This window comes from Barbus barbus, assembly GCF_936440315.1.
Source record: "Barbus barbus genome assembly, chromosome: 45".
Taxonomy (NCBI): Eukaryota; Metazoa; Chordata; class Actinopteri; order Cypriniformes; family Cyprinidae; genus Barbus; species Barbus barbus.
This window is the reverse complement of record NC_136723.1, coordinates 18,277,234-18,299,464: the sequence shown is the minus strand read 5'-3', so window position 1 is coordinate 18,299,464 and position 22,231 is coordinate 18,277,234. Positions and strand designations below refer to the sequence as shown.

Here is a 22,231-nt window from a genome sequence, read left to right as displayed (position 1 = left end):
TAATTTCCTCTCCGTCCAAAACGGACAAATCCCTGCTGGAGGCGTCGTATCTAATATTGTTTTCATTGATGTGCGGTTGCGTAAGTGCTGTGAGTGTGTTTCTGTCCCCTATTGCATAAATGTCATTCTCAGAACAATCTGGCAGACCTCTATTCAGAGATGGGCAAAGCTGGTCGACATGTCACATCCACTATGGTCAGCATTTGTTGTGGCTGCTTTTAGTTCAGACGTCCTGTCTTATATACTCATTACTGTCAGCATCTCTCTCTCTCTCTCTCTCTCTCTCTCTCTCACACTCCATGTTTCTTGGCAGAACCACCAGGTTGTTTATCCCTCTCAAGCAGAGAATCTGCAGCTCAACTAGTGATACCGAAAAACTGCAACGGCCAGAAAAATCTCTAGTATTTCAACTCTGTCTTTAACTGAAACACCTGCTCTGGGTGACATATCTGTTTTCAACAAGTCAGCTATGGAAAGACTACTGCAGGTGTTATTTAGCATTGATAAGCACCTTCCAGTGCTGTTTTACAATACAGGTGTCACATAGGGCTGTATACCTTGGAGAACCTGGCGATACGATACATACCTCGATACACAGGTCACGATTCGATACGTACCTCGATACAGAGCTGTCTCGATACGATTTGATACAATGTGACACGATTCGATACGATTCAATAAAAATACATGGGCCAAAGCCAATTAGTTAATGCTGAACACATTTACTCAACAATCAGAACTCTGCATTTTTCTTAAATTTAATGAAGACAAAAGTCCATTATAACAAAGTGCATTTTGCTTAAATATTTGCAACTTTAAGTGCTCTGATTAATTGTACACAAATTGTATTAATCTGGAAATTACCACAAGTCAACATTTAACTTTCCAAGGGTACAGTCTGAGCTCACACAAGCACAAAATCTTCTTCTTATTATTCTTAACTTCTTATTAAATCTTCTTATAATTCTTTTTTGTGACACCATGTACTGCCATAACATATTTCACTATGAAATCACTTAAATGATACATCTTGCTTTAACATTTTCCATGAGTTTTTTGAAACTCGCGGGCGCCGCTGCGCCCCCTAATGGCTGGGCGGAGTATCGATACTAAGGGCTAGAATATCGATACTGTATCTTTTTTTATTATATCGGTATGTATCTAAGAATCGATATTTTGAGCACACCCCTAGTGTCACAATTCAATATTATTCATCGCAATTTTGCAGTGAACATATGTTATCTACTAAAGTGCATAAAGTCCATGAGCGTAATATCAACATATACTAGTATGATGCAAAAGCCTCTAAATGACATTTTAAATGTTCTTCTAAAATTAGATTTTTTTTTTTGGTTTAATCAGGCTTCTGTGCTTATGTTCAGTTATTTCACTTTAATGGCTATGAAAAGAGCCTGTTCATTGCCATTAAAGTGAAATTACTAAAGCTACACATGATAAAAAAGAGAGTTTTGTGCTAGTTAAGTGCTAGTTTAATATTTGTATTTTTTAATGTAATTTTTTTGTATATATTTATGTGTAAGCTTTATATTTACTAGTTTAGAAATTACTTGTTTGTGCAACCTTGGTAAAAAGTAATTGAATTCTGTAAAGTCATGGCTTTTTTCATTCAATCGAAGACATTTTTAATTAAGTTAAAAAGTTTTTTTTTTCTTAATCATGCTTTGAACACTAAAAATAAGGTTGCAAGTATGAATATGATATATTCAGTCACATTTCTACATGGAATGACTGTAATGGCAGAACCTTTGTTGTGATTTATGTGTTTCTCTGGTATGAATCCAGTAAGCAAATCTTTCCATAACAGCAGAGATCCCATCACTCACGAGTGAGGTGTTACGTGTCGTCCGTGCCCCTAGGAAAGTGTGTTTGTGTGTGCAAGATAGTGCTGGGGGGGGATTACATCAAACGTTCCCCCTGAAGGGTTGGTTGCGGGGATCCGGGCTTCCTGGGTTGGGATTGGTGAAAATATTTTGTAGGGATGCAGTAGCAGAGATGGCTGTTGAGTAGTGTAATAATGTTTGGCATAGCAACTACAGAGAGGGAAGCACCTGCCACCGGGTATAACCAGTGCCAACGTCACCCTCGCCTATGTAATCATTCCCCAGCGGATGTTTTCTGCTGAGGTTGTTGTTGAAGTTCCTCGGAGGCATCTCTGCATGCTGTATAAAGTCATAGTGAGATTTCGTCTGCTCACCAAGGAGATGGAATGTTTCGAGCAGACGTATCCCAGCATAACGCATATTTCTGCTGTTAGAGCTTTTCCTCCTTTCTGTGTACGTCTGGAAACATCGTATAAATCAGCGTCTGCTCGGCATTCACCAGGTGAAGATGATATGCCATCATTACACAAAGATGGAGTGACATAATGAAAGATGAGCTGCGGCGAAAGAGGAAGAGACAGATGAAGAAAGACTCTGCCTGCAGGTGATTCAGGTCAGCGCTCTCACAGAGGAGCCGCTGCCACGGTTACCATCTCTATGGAAACTAGGAGGTGTTCCATTGCCTTAGAACTGCCATCCTGATGTTTTTGATGAACCGCTAGCTATGATTGCCAGCTCGTTGAGCGAGTCCTTGCAGGAGAATGACACACAATGCCTTTTTAGTTTTGAGGGAAAGATTGCATCTTCATAACCAGGGGTGGGGAGATAGGTCAGTATGAAAACAATTCATTTTACTTCCAAATGCGATGCATTTTAAGTGAACAAGATGTTTGTGAAAGAAAAAATGCAGGGTCATAATGTTCACAGTTTTGCATTAAAAAGGTTTTCATTTAATTCTCACTCATTTTATTTGCTATTGGTAGTATATAATATAATTTAAATGGGTAATTATCAAATATAGGGCCTTATGAAATCCATGATTTTTTCCCACATTCCGTTTAATTTTTTTTCCAAATTCAATTTTTTCCATTAAAATTTTCATGATTTCTGTTTTTTATCCCGTTTTATCTTTTTTTTTTTAATCTAGACTCCGTTTTAATGGTTAAATAAAATTTGTATTAATCAAAAAGCATGCCAAATTAATTGAAATCATGAAACTTACAATATTAACATTTAACATATTACAAAAATTTTATTTGTAAGGCCCTATGAAATGTTTTATATTTCTGCTAAATAATTTTTCTGGTAAATATACCTTTAAAAATAATGTTTTAATAATATCTATATAATATCTAATAGTACTATCATTACATTAAGTCATATTTCTTTTGATGTATCCATTCAAAATTTGGCAAATTCTGTGACATTCCGTGTTGTAAATTCCATTTTTATGACAAGATTCAGCCTTTTCTGCATTGTGGAAAACATAGAGTCCTATAAATATACTAAATTACTGCAAGTAATTGACCACTTATTTAATACAGTATGTTGGTGAAATATATGAAAAATATTTGGAAATAGAAAATTTACATTTATTAATTGCCAAAGCTGTTGTTGAGTATAATCAATGTTTCATCAATCGATGCATTAATAAATTTTGGTCTGTTAATCAATGCCAATAATTTCAAACAGCCAATAGATCTAGTAGGAAAAAAAAAAAAAAAGGAATAATACTTTCATACATTATAGTTGAAGTCTCTTATGCCCACCAAGGCTGCATTTACTTGATTAAAAATTAGTGCTGTCAAATGATTAATCGCAACCAAAATTTTCCTAATCCAAAGTTTTTCTTTACATAATATGAGTGTACTGTGTATATTTATTATGTATATATAAATACACACACATACAGTATATATTTGGAAAAATTTACATGTACATATATTTATATTCATATAATTAAATATATTTAATATATACACATGACATATTTTTGTTAAATATATACATGCATGTGTGTGTATTTATATAAACATAATAAATATACACAGTCCACACACATATTATGTAAACAAAAACTTTTATTTTGGATGCGATTAATCATTTGACAGCACTAATAAAAATGCATTAAAATCAGTAATAATGTGAAATATTGTTACAATTTCATACAACTGTTTTCTTACATTGTAATTTATTCCAGTATTCATAGTCTCATAACCCTTCAAAAACATCATAATAATATGATGATTTGGTGATGAAGAAACATTTCTTCTCATTATCAATGTTGAAAACAGTTCTGCAGATGAATATTTACTGTGGAAATATTTTGTAACAATACATTTCCTTGCTGTCGTTCTTCAAATGAACTGTCAGTCTTTGCTGAATAAAATTATTGATTTTAAGAACCCCAAACTTTTGAATGGTTGGGTATATTTGACTTATTTCCAAGAATATCACCAGGATGTTTGATGTCTTTCTTTACATTTTGAGTATATGAATATTAATTTGAGGAAATGAGTCTTCTGTTGCACTTTGCATTAATTTCCTGTTTTCTGACATATATAAATCAGCCTACATCTGTTCAAATCTCTGGAAATAGAGGAGTGAATTGGCAAAAATGTGTCCAGAAATACTGTTATAAGTAGATTTTCTCTGGTATGTCCTTCCTGTGCGGTGGCTTCATAAAATAGCCACATACTAATCCGAGCCTAAATTAGATTTGCATGTGTATGTCTGCGTGTTCATCCAACCATTATTTGGGCAAGTGCATGCTTGTGTGCGGCTGTTTGTTGAATGATACTCTGCTTAGATGGAGTCTTAAGATTGTGTGTGTGTTGTGATCACATGATGAGGGGTTTGAGCGAGCAGGCTTGCTTCTGGCTCTAATCTGATTCTATAAAGTGCTTAGGAGGATCTTTGTTTCCATCTGGTGGTTTTCACTCTGTTACATCACTGCAGCTGGCAGTGTGTGCGTGTGTATAGACTGAGGGAGGAGCTTAATACTGGATCCTCTGATGTCAGAGACTCTAGTAACACACGTGCATTGGACATGCATTGCCCTGGGCTCTGTCTCTCAGCTTGATGCCTCTTACTCTTGATATGAATATGATAATGGACGTTTTGCAATTTATATTGCTTGGGTACTTGTACAAACAGGATAATTGTGCTGATCGAATGACTGGTGGTTCACAATCATCAAAGGAAGGACACATCAAGGACAATTTATGAAAAAATTTCTCAACCATCCAATAAATGACCCCATACTGAAAGCTGATGTGTTCTGTGACAGATGGATTTGGCTTAGCTATGCCTAGATTCAGAGAAAATGGAGTGTTATTCTAATATCAAATCAATCAGAATTCCATCAAAAGCGTAACCTTTTTTGTTTTAGACTAACATATGCCATGGTAATTAAGTTTTTTTTTTACCAACATACATTTATGTTTCAGAAATGTATATATCCATACAATACTGATATACATTATTTTTAATTATAAACATTATATAACATTATTTATTTTACAATAATAGCAACTTATTTTTAATAACATGGCTTTAATTTAAAATAATTGCTGGAAGATCCACAATTAAGTTATTAAATAATTAAATTATATAATTGTATTATGGGTGCAAATTTGATTTGAAACTTTCTTTGGTAATGGTTGGTATGTAAGAAAATCACAATAGCGTTGCTCACAAAAAATGTTTTTGTCAAGTTTATGCTGTGAAATAATTCAGATTTTTTTCAACGTGATCCTAAATCCAATATGAAATTAAAGTTAAACCTACTTCATTTATTTCTCATTGTTTCACATTATTTATGTTTGTTTTCATTATTTCATTTTTTTATTTATTTTAATCTTAATTTTCCCCTCAACGTAAGCTACCGTTTTCTTTTGCATTTATTTTGATTTCTGGAATTCATTTAAACATGATAAGCTGAGAACTCTACATTCTTATTGGTAGTTAAAACATAAATAAATTCATCAGCATATTTGTATAAGTGAATATGCAAGGGTCATGAGATTGCGAAGCTTTGTAACAGAGTTTTTTTTAATTCTGTAAAAATGTGCAGATCTTTCTCTTTCATGCCTGCACAGCTTTCCAGTAGTATAATAGCTATTTATGCATTGTTTTAATAAACTAACATTCAGTTCTAGTTCTATTCTGGTATGAAACTCGGAAATACGTCACACTACAGAGTTAAAACGGGCTGCGAATGCCATTTCGTGTTGATGTTGAGGAAGTGTGTGGTGGATACTGACCGAGCTTCTAATGACTCTATTGTTTGTTTTTGTGTTTCAGATCAACTTGAGGCTCATCTTGGTGAGTGGAAAAACAAAAGAGTTCCTGTTCTCGCCAAACGACTCCGCGGCTGACATTGCCAAGCACGTGTATGACAACTGGCCAATGGGTGCGTGATGATTCACATCTTAAAACACACGTTTTTAAATGCGTCCCATCAATAGACTTAAACCATTGGCTCGTGTGAATGATTTTCAGGCTATTGTTTCCTAGTGTTGAGTAGATTCCTCTTTACAACCTTTTTCTGTGTTCAGATAATCTGTGCCGCAGACAAATCTGAGTCTGACCGAGTGGTAATCCTGCACAGAGCTAGATTCCACTCACTGTGCGTTGACCTAAAGTCAATGACAGTACTGAAGGATAAAAACAGAGCGTCTGAGTTTGTGTGTTTATACATCTGTCTGGCCGTCTCTCCGCATATGTCTGAGGCCTGTGAAGTGTGGTTTTTCTATTCAGATATTCCACAGATACTGTTCTAGCTGAATCTGTAGCTTATTATACATTTTTAGGGAAGAGCAGATAGTATCCAGACTCCTCTTTCATCTGCTTCTTCACTGTGCCTTGGCAGCCTATCTGAAACGACAAGTGCTTTTAGGAATGTGGCCACAAGCTCAAGTTTAGCATTTTTCCATTTTATTGATCTCTTAAACATACTGTGGTGGTACTATGGTGCAGTGATGGTAATACCATGGTGTTTTGATATATACACTACCGTTTTAAGATTTTTCAAATGTTTTTGAAAATCTCTTACCAAGGGTGCATTTATTTGATCAAAAATAGAGTTAGAACAGTAACGTTCTAAAGTATTATTACATATATAAGAGCAGTTTTTTCTATTTTAATGTGTTTAAAATTCAGCAGCCATTACTCCAGTCTTTAGTGTCTTATGATCCTTCAGGAATCATTCTAACATGCTGAAGTGGTGCTCAAGAATAATCTATGTTGGAAAACCTGGCAGGAATAATATTTGAGTAATGTTGAAATTGTGATGCATATTTTCCAGGATTCTTTTATGAATAGAAAGTTATTCATCTAGTCTTCTTTAGTGTCACTTTTGGTCATTTTGATGCATCATTGCTGAATAATAAAAAAAAAAAAATTATCTTTGTTTAAATATTTTTTTTTTATTGCTGTTTCTTGTCCTCTAAAGCAATCCAGGGTTTAGTTAAGTTGAAGTTTATTTTAATTTTATTTAAATTTCTTGCTTTGAATAGCTCTTATGAAAGTCATCAGCCTCTAATTATGTCAAAAAAGAATACTGATGAAAAAGCAAGGAAAAAAGAAAGGCCTTCTTTGTTGTACAATTCGTAAACTCCATCGAGGTGGTCCGGGATTGAATCAGAGTTTTATTCATAGTATACGAGCACAGCGGAGCTCGACCTCATGAGGACACAGAATGACCCTCAATTGAGTTTTGTGACTGATTGAGTCAAGAATGAGAAAGAGACGGGTGGGTCGTATGAATAAATGAATGAAGAGTGAAAAGAGTGAAAAACTTACTTAAAGTAACATGGAAAAGTGCCAGACTAGTGTTTTTCTAGGGAACAGTTCACCCAAAAAGAAAAATACTGTCATCATTTCCTCACCCTCATGTCATTCTTAACTTGGATGACTGTCTATCTTCTGTGTAAGACTTACATTTTTGTCTCTTTCTTATGATTTTTATGGAAAGTTCTCCTTTTGTGTTTCTCTTTGTGATGAAACTGCAATCACAAAATGTGTATATTTTGCATACAACACAAACATTAATTTTTCTAATTTGTTCTGTCTTTAACAGACTGGGAAGAGGAGCAAGTGAGTAGTCCGAACATCCTGCGCCTCATCTACCAAGGCCGATTCCTACACGGCAATGTGACGCTAGGAGGTGAGCCGCCCTCCCACACTCCTCATTACCATTATTAACATCACATCACACATGCTCCGTTTCTCTTGATTTTTTATTAAATCATTCCTCTCAGTCCCGAATCATGGGTCTGACAGATAAGAAGTTGCTTAGCTTTTTTTTTTCTGCCAGGTAAATCCGCTGTGTCCCAGTGGACTCATAACGGCACAGATATTTATTTTGGCTTTGTCTTGGTTTATTTCGGGCCAGGGTGCAGTGCGGTTCAGTTCTATCATTGTTCAGCTGATTATAAGGACATCCAAAAATTCAGCTCCCAGTCCCAATACACCTAAATGTTACTATTCTCAAGTCTTGAATAGAGTTCACTGACTTAAAATATTTCCAGAATGCGGCAGCAAGTTTGTCAACGAGCAGTCTATGAATGTAGGAAAGCACTGGCCGGCAGACCTGTCATCAGGGACAGAAAACAGGGAGGAGAGGAAATTCTTTGGGTGTGAACAGGAAGCATTTTTTTATTTGTTTGGCCATCCCTCAAGCAACAATAAAAGATGGAGGGGATTTGTGAATGCGTTTATAAGAAAGTCTGTCTATCTGTCTATCTATCAAATGTTTTTTTTGTCATATTACACAAATAAATCCTTGTTAAGTCCTAGATTCTCTATAAATTTGACAGGGCCTTTTATATTTGTCCTAATATGACTAAAGCCCTATTCGCACGGGATTAGTATTACCTGGTGACCTCCAGTCTTTTGTAATAATTGCGGAGGTTGTCTGTGATCTTAATCCCGTGCGAATTGGCCAAGTCTGTAATTTGTAAAGTAAAAATTCCCCTGCAAATGACCTACCATATTTCGCCGAACACCGAGGTCCTGTGATAATATTCAAAATCAGACATGGTCCCCAGATAATACTCATCCCATGCGAATAGGGCTTATGATATATTTTACTTATAACCAGGGGTTTTGTCAGTATATTTTGTCTGGGCAAACTTTTCCCATGGCTGAATAACTGAGTAAGTGAAACCTCACAACCAGCTCCAATTCCTGAACTGTTCGCCCGATGAGGTGATGGAACGCAGGCAGGTTTTGCCAAAAAAGTGTCTCTTTGATAACACACGCTGACACCTTCTTGATTCAAGAGCACCAAGGCATGAAGACCGAGTGTGTCTGTGGGGCAGAAGGCAGCAGCAGTGCTCTCAGAGTCAGTGACGGCTCTCAATAAGGCACAGGCTTATGTTTACATGTTATCCTGGTCCTCCGTTCTATGATTTATTCCCCTTGAAAAGTGACTTTGGTGTCATAGATGTACAGCTGCATTAGTCTCTAGTGTCCATTCGGTCCAACACTCTTTTTTTCTTATGTCTTGCAGCTTTAAAACTGCCTCTTGGAAAAACCACAGTTATGCATTTAGTTGCCAGAGAGACGCTGCCCGAGCCAAATTCCCAAGGTAACCATTCTGCCCTCTCTCTTTTCTGTACACTCCTCCTTCTCTGTTTCACACGCTCCCTGTCTCGCTGCAGCCTTCACTTTGTTCAAAATTTTTCAGTTTATATGTGGATCATTCTCACCCTCTGGCACTATTTATTTCAGTTTTAGGAATTTTTAAAGTAGCGTTTAACAAAAATATAAAAGACCTGGTCACATGACAGTTTAGGGGGAAACTATAGGAAGATAAATTTAATGCTCGAGCTTATTCTGATATATTAGCAGAAGTTGAAGGTTTTAACTTTTTATAAGGTTAAAACAGTTTTATTCAAATGCTAAACTGAAGCATTTGAAGCACATTTTCATGAAAATTGAAACGGATGATGTGCAATTGATTTATGGTTTTAGCATAGAAAAAATGATGTATGTATACTATCTATTTGTAGTTATTAATCTGAGTATGAGGGACACAATGGTTACTGACAAACATGTTCTGCTTTCTAATAATTTTCAGTTTAACTCTGATAATAATTAATGTTATTTAAATAGTGTACTTTTTAATTAACTATTAATATTATTCTTTTTTTTTATTTGATTTTATTTAAGGATTACCCATATATAAGCCTTACTTTTACATAGCCCCTAGTTAATATAATAATATTTCAGTGTAGTATCAAATAAATAATACATACATAATATAACAGAGTAAACTACACATAAAATGAAATAATAAAATAATTACTATACAATTACAATACAAATCTGGGATTGTCACTTATAAGGTGCTTTAAATATATATTTTTCCATTTTTAATCCTTTTGTGTATGAGATAATATTCTCAGTTGTGTTTGCATTTCTATTTTAAATAAAATGTCTTTTAGATCATTATTTATGTATGTTGAAGTACTTTGTGACAGAATCTGTGCTAGGACCTGCTGTCTTATTAGTACTGAAGACCATGGCTCTAGTGAAACCCTAGTGAGCTTCCACGCTGCCTATTAAGTCACTGAAATAGAACCTCATATGTGATTGATTTGGAGAGTTTTACATGCTTCTTACACAAAAATGCAAAGAAAACTGATTTTGTTAATTATGTAGTAAGCATACAAATACAGGACATGCACATGATCATTTGCTAATAGAGCACTTTAAAAATGCTGTTTTATATCTAATGAGATTTATTTGCTTCTCAAGGATTAATTCTGAGTAAAGAATATATGCAGAATGAAATATGCATCTTAGAAAGAAACATAATTATGTTGCCTACCTCTTAAAGAACAGAATTCCTGTGATGCCTTAAAATGCTGTCTATGTAGGCAGTGCGTTTTGGAACAATACCATTGTTTTGTTTTTGTGCAATAGTATTAAGTTTCTGTGTGTTTGTTACAGGTCAGAGGAACCGGGAAAAGACTGGAGAGAGTAACTGTTGTGTGATCCTGTAAATACATCCCATCATCCCTCAGAACGAGTGTGTCCTATCACCCTTCGCCCATGCTGCTTAAACACAACTAATCACACCTGACTCCCACGAGCACCTGACCACAACAAGAGCTTGGCTTCTCCAGGAAAGGAAAAAATTACCCAAGACACAGATATGAGAACATTTCGGCTTCGCACAGTCTGTATTTATGCCAAAAGATGTCAAAAAATCAGATAATAAAATGCATCCCTCCTTCACACACACATTTCCACCCTTTCTAACATCTTCACATGCATCCATGAACTCATTCAAACACACACACACACACACACACACACCTCCCCTTCTGCCAGTTTGCACATGGAGGAGGCCCTTGTTTCTCTGTTTTTTTATTGCACACAGTAACATGAATGATTCATTGAGGAAAAAGAGACTTGTTCGCCTCAGTCGAGGCTCTTGATTCTTCCTCACAGGAGGGAGACGTGTGAGGGAAATTAATTTACACAGGGGCTGACGAACTTTTCACATTTATCGATGCGATGGCTTGGATCCGGGGCTGAGGTGGAAAGGCATGCCGTCACCTATATCTGAAATAAGAGCACACGCTTCACAGACAGGATTAATCTCCGCTACAGTCGCCCTCCCGGACTGTTTCTGTCAAATGCTATTCGCCACATGCAGTCTGATTTCAGTGCAGGAGAACAAGTATCGATGTGCCTGATGAACGTTTTAGAAATGTTTCTTATACATTTCCATGCGTTTTAAATGCCCCATTAAGGTCCTGGAGATCCAGCATCCTGCTCTATCGAGTTCCTGTACGCTGGAAGTGTTTCAAGCATAGTCGGGTCTTTGCTGGAAGGTAGATCTCCAGAAGTTGGTTGGATTGACTCGTGGGAATGTCTAAAATACACGTAATGAGTAACAGTAACATTTGCGACTGTGTTTTGACAGTCAACCAGTGTTGCGTCTGCCCTCTTTAGATAGATCTGAGCTGCTCTGTTTGAGGAAGGGTAATAAGATTTATCCCTTTATTTTCTAAGTGTAGTGGTGTAAATTAATTCTAGCGTTTGGAGCCAGAAGATAACTATGGAATGAAGTTTGGCTTGGTTTCTATTTCCCCTTCCTTGTTAGATATAAAATTTGTTTGCACAACACAGAAACATGAGCTGTTTCGTTTCTAAATCTGTGTAATTTTTTCTTTCTCCTCCTCCCTTTTTAATATTTTTCCAAATGAGAATTGTATTCGAAGGTTATATATGTGTAGAGTATATTTAATATGAATCTTATAGAGAACATAACTATAGATTGTTGATATATATTGGTGTTTAGTGTATGATAGTCTAAAAACAGTTAGCACATTAGCATTTGGAGCGGTGAGATGCTGACAATTTCATGTCTTTAACAGCAGCAAATCCCTCTCTAATGGCTGAAGAATTTACTGTTTTCTTCTCTCTCTCTCTCTTTTATCAAATGTTCATAATTTGATGTTTTATTTTTGACTTCCTTTTTCTTTTTATGTGGTCTTTGCTTTCTGATTTTTAACACCGCACTAGGTCTGAAAAATATTGGTCCTTGTCAGGGTTCAAATCTGTACAGAGCTTAAGTTTTTAAAAGATAATTGTAAATAAACTAATGCTTCTCATTCTCTAAACTACAAATGGAAATACATCTATAAACTGAATAAAGAATCCAGAGTATTTAAGTGAAATGGTTATTGCTTGCTGTGTTCACCTTCACATTGTTTATAGTGAGTTTGAGAGGCCAACATTTATATAAAGTGTTGATTTTAGCACTATTCTATTTTTATATGTATTTATGTTCTTACTTTTTAGGACACTTGCGAAAACACGTATATAATGTGTATTCTTTCTGCATATTTTATATTTCACAGTATTAATGTTTTACTGTATTTGTCATTAATTCAGCATGTAAATAATATGCAGCTTAGGTGTACATAAGAGACTTATTTAAAATAGATACATTTAAATCGTGTATTTATTCCTAAAAGGTGTTTACCAAAAGGTACTAATCATCAGTGTTCTTTCCAAAAAAAAAAAAAAAAACACAAAAAAACTTGTCATGAACTTATACTTCTGTAATTGTGATCTTTTTGCGCCACCTTGTGGGTAAAATAATTACACACATCTCCTATTTACACAAATCTCATCGGTTTTATTGGTTTACATTATATTTATTTATTAATATTTATTATTGTTAAAATTTTCATTTTAGTGCATAAATTAAGATAAGAAAAATAAAAATATAACTAAATTTAGATTTGACTTGTTTAGCCGAGTGGTACCAAGCAACAAGTCGAAAACAAGTTTTGGTCTCATTTGAAAAACACTTTAAGGACTTTATTTTAATTTAATGCCGGGAAAAAATACAATACGCACGATTTTTAGTAATATAAAACATGGATTTAATAATGTATTTAAATGGGTAACAATAAACCTGAAGAGCACACATCACGGCCTTCGACACAAAGCAACTTCCTGAGCCTTTCTCAAACGACACGAGGTAAGAAGCAGATTTTTCTCTGCTCAGCATTTTTGCAGATTTTGATCATTCTATTGACTTTAAGCAAAAAAAAAAAAGATATATGCTTTTAATTCATTTGAAACACTGATGAAACCACCACCATAATCTAAATAAACATAAAAACAGCATATTAATAGCCCCCCCCCCCCCCCCCCCATTAAATTTCAATCGACGGTGGACACATGAGGGGATTTATGATTTATTTCTAATTAAAATATATAATAGGCAATAAATTATGCATTATCCTACCAGCGTATTTTTTTTTTACATTTTTTAAAAATTAGAAATATTTCATGTAGTCTTTTAATTATTGATGTCATAAACAAACTTAATCAATAATAAGTATTTAAAAAATTGTTTTACTGTACAGCATGTCAGACCACAGGACGTCAACTTTCCATATATACGTTTTGTTCTTTTTTTTTAAAATTAACATTGAGGGCTAATCATATACTGTCATTTATATCTTGCTTATTGATCCATTCAATGAGTAATAAATGGCCTTCCACATTTTTATAATACATATTATTATTATTCTTATTATGCAAAATAAAATAACTATAATATCAACAAATATTGTAAATGCATAACAACAGCACATAACTGCATAACCATAACAGTTTTGTGTAATAAGGTGCATAATAACAACTTAACAGGCAAATCATCTTATTTAGAAATAGTTAATGACCTACTGATGATCTTGTTTCTGTGGACACACCATTTGAGCAGCTGTCTGATTTCTTTGATCCTGATGCAGTAGATGAAGGGGTTCACTACAGGTGGAAGTAGACTGTAGAACATGACCAGGCCGATCTTCTGACTGCTGTTCATCTGGGCGTTTGGGATGTTAGAAGTGGTGTAAACCACAAAACGGGGCACGTAATAGATGGTAATGATAGTCAGCTGTGTGGCACAGGTAGAAAAGGCTTTCATTCGGCCCTGTGCATTTGCTATTCGAAGCACAGACACCAGGATACTTAAATAGGAAAATATAATGAAAGACAATGGCACAAGAAGCACAAACATTGCTACAGTATATGCAATCAGATTTGCGAGGGTGGCATCAGCACAGGCCAGCTGGTTCATAGATAGAGAATCACAGAAACAATGAAGGATCATGTTTGGTCCACAGAATGGCAGTTTTACTGTCTGCATTACGCTAATGGTTGGAGCAATCATTGCAGTAACCCAGGAAAACCCTATTAGAAGCCTCATAGTGCGGTTAGTCATTAAAACAGGGTATCTTAGCGGGTAACAGATCGCCAAGTACCGATCAAGTGCCATGATCATCATAATAAGAGAGTTCAAGGTTCCAAAATAGTGAATCAGCTGCCTTTGAAACAGACAAACATAGAAGCCAATATAACTGTCATTAAACCAATAGCGAGAAATGACTTTTGGCAGAGCGACTGTACAGAAACCAATATCAGACAAGGACAAACTCAGCATGATAATATACATGGGTTTATAGAGGCTACGTTCACTCACAAACAGGACCACAATGAGAGAGTTTCCGGTGATTACAGATATGTAGATGATGAATAAAAGCGCTCCTATCAGGCTGTAGTATTTGGGCTGGAGTCCAGGGAAACCCACGATGAAAAACTCAGTTACAACAGAAGTTGTGGTTTCATTTATCTGTAACATACTAAACATGCAGTGAACAAATGTTTACAAAAGAATCAATGTATCTGTATGTTACACTGACAGAAACTGCTAATCACACTTGTAAAAATTTCTTTCACTGATTTGATTTGCACAAAAACATTTAAGTATTTACTTGAAATAAAAAAAATAGATACATTAAAAATTCAGTATATATAATTATTTAAATAAAAACATTAAAAAAATGCAATTAACATCAATAAAAGATTTAAATAAATATCACAAAATATTAATAATATGAATACATTATATTCAAAAAATTCCTTAAGTGAATAACCTATTGACACAATTTAAAATGTGTTTTAAATTATGCTATTGCAAAAAGTCTTGTTTTGGCTTGTATTTCAGATAATTACCTTGATTATTCTTCTGTTAAGTTATGTGGCATCTGCTAAAAATATGTCTCAGTGTGTCACGCCTCTGGGCTGATGTCAATGTTCTGCTTGTGGCTTCATTATTTTATAGCTGTAGGATCAGTGTTAAAGACTGGGTCCAACACGTCATAGAAGATCATGTTCACAATCCGTTTGGTGTTGTGAAACTGGGCTGACCTTTGGGGTTGGGGAATGTGTTTTGCCAGAAGATAACTAAGGAATGAAGTTTGGCTCTTTCATGTTTGGTACTTTTACAACACAGACACATGAGTTATTTAATTTTTATGAATCTGTGTGTGTTTTTGTTTTACTCAGGCTAAGTCATGCATAAAAACAGATTTTAAAAACCCTTTGCAAATGTTTTAATACATTGAATGCAATAAAAAATAATAAAATACCATTAAATATGAATTCCCAGCAAACACAGAACGTTCCCCTAACGTTAGTTTTTGGTTCCCGTTTGGTAATTATTTTGGGAACCAAATACTAATGTTAAGGAAACATTCTTTTTATTTTTTTATTTTTTTTGTAACCATAAAATAACGTTCCCAGAATGTTGCAGGGTGGTTACTTTTAAAATAACCTACAAATAACTTATAGAGAACGTTCCCTAATGGTTAGTTTTAGGTTATTTTTTTTTTGCAACCATAAAAGAACGTTCCCAGAACGTTGCAGGGTGGTTATTTTTAAATAAAAATACAAAAACAAAAAAACTTTAGTTAGTTTTAGGTTATTTTTATAACCCTGTAAAACTATCTTTCCAATGAAAACGTTGCAGATTTTTTTTGTGTAATGACCTTTACAGAGCCCTGAAATTCGTTTAATGCAGCATTTATTAAAATACAGAAATTATATCAATCAAACAAGTTTTAGTTTGTGTAAGGAAGTGTTCTCAACCTAGAATTAAAAACGAGATGCCTTCGTAGGACGGGAGGAAAAGGAAACAGGAAGTATGACTTTGATTTGTCAACACATTTAGAGCATTGTTGTGCTCTCACACTACTTAAATTAAGGAAAATTATAAATTTGGAAAGTAATTTGAAAAAAAATGCTTTAACTTGTTTTATTTTGCTCATTGTTTGAGGAACTGCAGCATACATACAACAAACATCTGTTAGAGAAAAAAAGGAGGAGGATATTAAGAACAAAGTGTATCCGTTTTTACTGGAGGTACTTTAAGTTAAGTTGAAAACACCACATCTCCGCTTGTGTGTACATCTGCCGGCGCCGGCATTTTTCAAATTAACTACGGTTGTTTACGGCGATGCAAAGAATTGTGGGTTATCTGTAGCAGCGAAGGTCGCATTCGGAGTGTCCTACTTGCTTTTCTGAAATGAGACAGCCTCGATGACGTATGCACCCTTTGAATGAGACCTCCTGAGGATGCATCCTTCTAAATGAGACACAACTATTGAGTCTGGGAATGTGCCGTCACAGCAGCAATGCATTCTGGGAATTTAGGTCACAGGCGCTACAGCGGAGACTGGATAATATAGTGAATATAGACGTTGATATTATTTAATATTTCTATTACTCTACTTAAGATCGCGTTGGAGTGGTTAAGGCTCACTTTACATCATTTGCCATTGCCCTATACACGGCCGGTGTGAAAAATGAACGCTTAGAAAGCTGAAAAAGCAGGTATTTCCTGCAGACATTAATAGATGCCACAAATAGCCCTTATCGATGTCTGCATGAAATACCTCTGCTTTTGATTAACGCTGTGTTGATACAGTAATCGTTAATCATTCCAACGCGATCTTAATTTGAATCACATAAACATAAAATAATAGCCTTTAAAATGTCTACATTCACCACGGAACAAAGTTAAACTGAAACTCTGTAATTCAAATAAGATATGGCTTAATAATTGATCTCTGTAGATTTAATATGTACAGTGATTTGCATTAAACTGTAAGTCCTCACACTACAAATAAAAGAAAATCATATATGGAAATATTACATGTGGCAGCTCTTTCATCCCAGGCCACTTCCACAATACACATAATTTCAAAGCAGTTTACAGTAAGTTCTGTTACTTCTATAATGGCTTAATTCTTTACACTGAGCAGATTGATAGGAAAGTCCACAGCGAGTCCACAAAGTTACTTGAAAATAAAACTGTCAGAAGGTTAAACTCAAGAGGAGAGTTTTGCAGAGTCTCGGAGCGTGTCCGTCCCAAGAAGAAGAGTTTTTGAGCGACGATTAGTCTGAGTTTGGAACTTTTGATAGTTCATAGCTGCACCCACCTTTTGGGTGGAATAGCCAATACCAGGCGTGAATTTTTGAGCGGGAGAAGTTTCCTTTGGCTCCCTTTATGGGCCATTTGCATGTTTATGGCCGGTCTGGAGGATTGGTGCAGTTTTCCCAAAATATGGTACAAATAGTATGATGCATTTCATTATATTTCATTGCATTTCATTCATTACATCATTGTTTGCAGAATAAAGAGCAGATAATTTTCATACCAAGAAAGAAACATCTAAAAGATATTAAATAAGAGATACATTCATATACCTGAATATCACCGTTTAGAGCTTAACTAATTCAAATAACGAGTTGTAGCTAGGCTAATACAATAGAGAAACATACAAACAACACATGCATATACCAGGTACAGTTGTAACTGATTAATTGTAGTCTAAATAAAGAAAATGTCTTTATGTGTGTGTGTGTTATGTGTATTGTGAGCATGGGGGTAGTTCGCTGGCCATCAGATATCTGGTGCCAGGTACTGAGGATGACTGTCCCCTAGGACAATGGAATGTGTTTGAAGTCGATGGGGAGACCAGAGAGAGCTGATCTTTTTAGCCTAATCTTGATAGTGGTAAAACCATTTAAATTTAGCACCCATATAAATGAAAACGGTGGGGCCAGATCTGTAATTTATATGCAAATGTCAAAAGGCTAAAAGGGTCTCTTAAGACATAAAGGGTAAACAACCATCAATGATCCTAGGCAGATGCTACAAAATCCCCCCTTTGGCTGAAGATGTTCACATGGAAATATCGTAAGATGGCAGGTGGATCATCATGGTTAGATGGCAGGTGTATCATGAAGGCTGGATAGCAGGTGGATCCTGATGGTCAGATGGCAGGTGGATCAGGAAGGCAAGATGGCAGGTGTTTTCTAATTTTCCTCAGCCTTTGGATCCTCAGCTTGGGTGTTAACTTCAGGGTCAGGTTCGGCATTGTCTCCGCCTGGGTCCCTCTTTTTCGGTGGTTCCGTTTGAAGGTCCGAAGAAGTGCACCTGTTCATGGACCTTTGCACCCCATTGACTCTGTTAAACAGGACAAAGGCAAGGCCGAGGGTCAGGATGTACCCGATTGCTGTGGCGAGGCAAAGTGCTGTGTCGGCAGCAGTCCAGGATCGGGCAACGCGAAAGTTGGTCTGGACAGGCAACCGAGACAATGCTTGGAGTGCTGTGTTGATTGGGGTGATGTCAATCATCTGGGACCCCCCTTTCTCAATACTCAGTTACAATTCAGGTTCCAGGGTGAGACTGTGATCCTTGAAGAAGGCTGGAATTTCTACCTCGGATTGGTACTCTTCACTTGGAAGGTTGTACAGCGCCAGGTCCCCTAGGTGGAGGATGGCACCTTTGGGCACTTGAATCCACATACTCTGGTTGAGTAGGCTGACACGGATGGTAGTGTCATGCTGGTCATAGGTCGGTGTAGCGGCACGGATAGGTGTGTTGACGAGCCACTGATTTCCCACAATCTCTGCTTGCGTTTCTGTGACTTGTGCGTGAGGCTTGGCCTCAGCGGAGCAGAGTGTCTCTCTTTGCATGGGTTGTAATCCGCAGATTCCTTCAGTGTTGTCTCGGAGGAAGGATTTGGTCTTTGGTCAGGGTACACATGCGCAGGTTTGGGGCTAGGTACAACTGTGGGTTACTGTCGTGGTAGGCCACCACATCTGGGGTGTGTATCTTGATGTGATTGTTCCCTGGCCAAAATCCAACATTAACAATGTCTTTGAGTTTGTAAATTTTGTCGGATTCAATGATGGGTAGAGTCAGAAGAAATGCTATCTCGCTCTGCTCGGGGTCAACATGTAGAAGGATGGAGCCTCCCAGGGAGTAGGCGAGGTGGGCTTGGAGAGAGTCAGGTGGATGAGCAGTAGCAGAGGATAACACCATTTGTACTAGGCTCAGGGGCACCAGATATGGGGGAATTCTACCCATGGCTAAGCTGTCGATGGAGGAGCTCACCTCACGGAGCAAGTCAGACATTAGTGTGGTGACCAGCTGAGTTTGGGCAACATCATTCGTAGTCTTGATCTCGTGTCAGACGTCGACGCTGGTCTCCCGGTGGGCTCCTATACTTTCCGCCCGCAAGTGAGGCTCATCCATTCGATGTTGTGAGTCTTGATCTCCCGTCGGATGTCGCAAGAGCATGATTGCCGGACGTCCCAAACTCCTGATAGGACCCAGCTTGGCAGATAAAAAGGAGGCTTCATGGGCCCTCTCCGCCAGACACCGCCCTCTGTCCTCTGATTAGCAGGGGCTGACGGCCAGTAGAGCCTGTACGCCGACTCCGTGAACTATCCCACTGCAGGCAACTCGGGTCCTCCTGGTCAGGGCCTTAACCACGCTGCTCCTCCATCGGCAGGCAGGGCTTCACCGTTGAGCTTCGGTTCGAGCCCTCCCCGACCGGTCGCCCTAAACCACGCAGTTCACACCAGCGACCGGTGGGGCCTACCCATAAATGCCAAAACGCTCCCTCAGAGCTCCTAGGCTCCCCCGGCCTTGCAATACAGGCTACTCCTCGGAACTAGCTCCCGCCAGATCTCTAGTGCGTATTTTGGGGGGGATCTCAGTCTGGCGGCTGTCCTACACTCATTGCTTTTTGGGGGATACTCTGGGTTTGGGCCATTCCCGAGCTCTGAGCCCTTCCCCAGGACAGCACGCCAACTATGTATTACCATACTCGCCAAATACGCATTACGTAACTTGTGCTAAATATATGTAAGTGTGAACTCGTGAAATTATGTTTTATTAACCAAGTTCGGGAGGAGCACGTCAGATACTTAGCCTAATTAAACACAAGTGGCATGCAATCAAGTCAATCAACGCACGGATATAAATACAGCTGACACACCTCCACTCATTCGATGGTCTATCAGCATCCCTCCACCACACCTTCTCCACCAATATCACTAAGTTCTCACCACACCATGGGGGATACTCTGGGTTCGGGCCATTCCCGAGCTCGGAGCCCTTCCCCAGGACAGCACGGCAACTACGTATTACCATACTCGCCAAATACACATTATGTAACTCGTGCTAAATATATGTAAGTGTGAACTCGTGAACTGTCATTAAACCAATAGTGAGAAATGACTTTTGGCAGAGCGACTGTACAGAAACCAATATCGGACAAGGACAAACTCAGCATGATAATACACTCACCTAAAGGATTATTAGGAACACCTGTTCAATTTCTCATTAATGCAATTATCTAATCAACCAATCACATGGCAGTTGCTTCAATGCATTTAGAGGTGTGGTCCTGGTCAAGACAATCTCCTGAACTCCAAACTGAATGTCAGAATGGGAAAGAAAGGTGATTTAAGCAATTTTGAGCGTGGCATGGTTGTTGGTGCCAGACGGGCCGGTCTGAGTATTTCACAATCTGCTCAGTTACTGGGATTTTCACGCACAACCATTTCTAGGGTTTACAAAGAATGGTGTGAAAAGGGAAAAACATCCAGTATGCGGCAGTCCTGTGGGCGAAAATGCCTTGTTGATGCTAGAGGTCAGAGGAGAATGGGCCGACTGATTCAAGCTGATAGAAGAGCAACTTTGACTGAAATAACCACTCGTTACAACCGAGGTATGCAGCAAAGCATTTGTGAAGCCACAACACGCACAACCTTGAGGCGGATGGGCTACAACAGCAGAAGACCCCACCGGATACCACTCATCTCCACTACAAATAGGAAAAAGAGGCTACAATTTGCACGAGCTCACCAAAATTGGACGGTTGAAGACTGGAAAAATGTTGCCTGGTCTGATGAGTCTCGATTTCTGTTGAGACATTCAGATGGTAGAGTCAGAATTTGGCGTAAACAGAATGAGAACATGGATCCATCATGCCTTGTTACCACTGTGCAGGCTGGTGGTGGTGGTGTAATGGTGTGGGGGATGTTTTCTTGGCACACTTTAGGCCCCTTAGTGCCAATTGGGCATCGTTTAAATGCCACGGCCTACCTGAGCATTGTTTCTGACCATGTCCATCCCTTTATGACCACCATGTACCCATCCTCTGATGGCTACTTCCAGCAGGATAATGCACCATGTCACAAAGCTCGAATAATTTCAAATTGGTTTCTTGAACATGACAATGAGTTCACTGTACTAAAATGGCCCCCACAGTCACCAGATCTCAACCCAATAGAGCATCTTTGGGATGTGGTGGAACGGGAGCTTCGTGCCCTGGATGTGCATCCCACAAATCTCCATCAACTGCAAGATGCTATCCTATCAATATGGGCCAACATTTCTAAAGAATGCTTTCAGCACCTTGTTGAATCAATGCCACGTAGAATTAAGGCAGTTCTGAAGGCGAAAGGGGGTCAACCACAGTATTAGTATGGTGTTCCTAATAATCCTTTAGGTGAGTGTACATGGGTTTATGGAGGCTGCGTTCAATCACAAACAGGATCACAATGAGAGAGTTTCCAGTGATTACAGTGATGTAGATGATGAATAAAAGCGCTCCTATCAGGCTGTAGTATTTGGGCTGGAGTCCAGGGACACCCACAATGAAAAACTCAGTTACAACAGAAGCAGTGGTTTCGTTTACCTGTGACAT

At 37.6% G+C, this 22,231-nt stretch overlaps 2 protein-coding genes across 5 annotated transcripts in view; one reads left to right on the top strand and one right to left on the bottom strand.

Moving 5' to 3' along the window:
- LOC306864144 (ubiquitin-like protein 3) overlaps positions 1–12,879 on the top strand; it is a 25,018-nt gene extending 12,139 nt beyond the window's left edge. For all 4 annotated transcript variants that reach the window (XM_079407878.1, XM_079407879.1, XM_079407881.1 and 1 more), the window contains 4 exons: positions 6,147–6,255; positions 7,924–8,010; positions 9,358–9,435; positions 10,803–12,879. In XM_079407878.1, coding sequence (XP_079264004.1) covers positions 6,147–6,255; positions 7,924–8,010; positions 9,358–9,435; positions 10,803–10,855 — 327 coding nt within the window. In that variant the 3' untranslated portion in view covers positions 10,856–12,879. The remainder of the gene's footprint in view (positions 1–6,146; positions 6,256–7,923; positions 8,011–9,357; positions 9,436–10,802) is intronic.
- Positions 11,362–22,231, bottom strand: LOC306863797 (olfactory receptor 2AT4-like; the record flags this gene model as incomplete). Its single annotated transcript, XM_079407348.1, has 3 exons — positions 11,362–11,420; positions 14,067–14,848; positions 22,044–22,231. 3 exons carry the CDS (start codon positions 22,229–22,231, stop codon positions 11,362–11,364), a joined length of 1,029 nt encoding a protein of 342 aa, XP_079263474.1.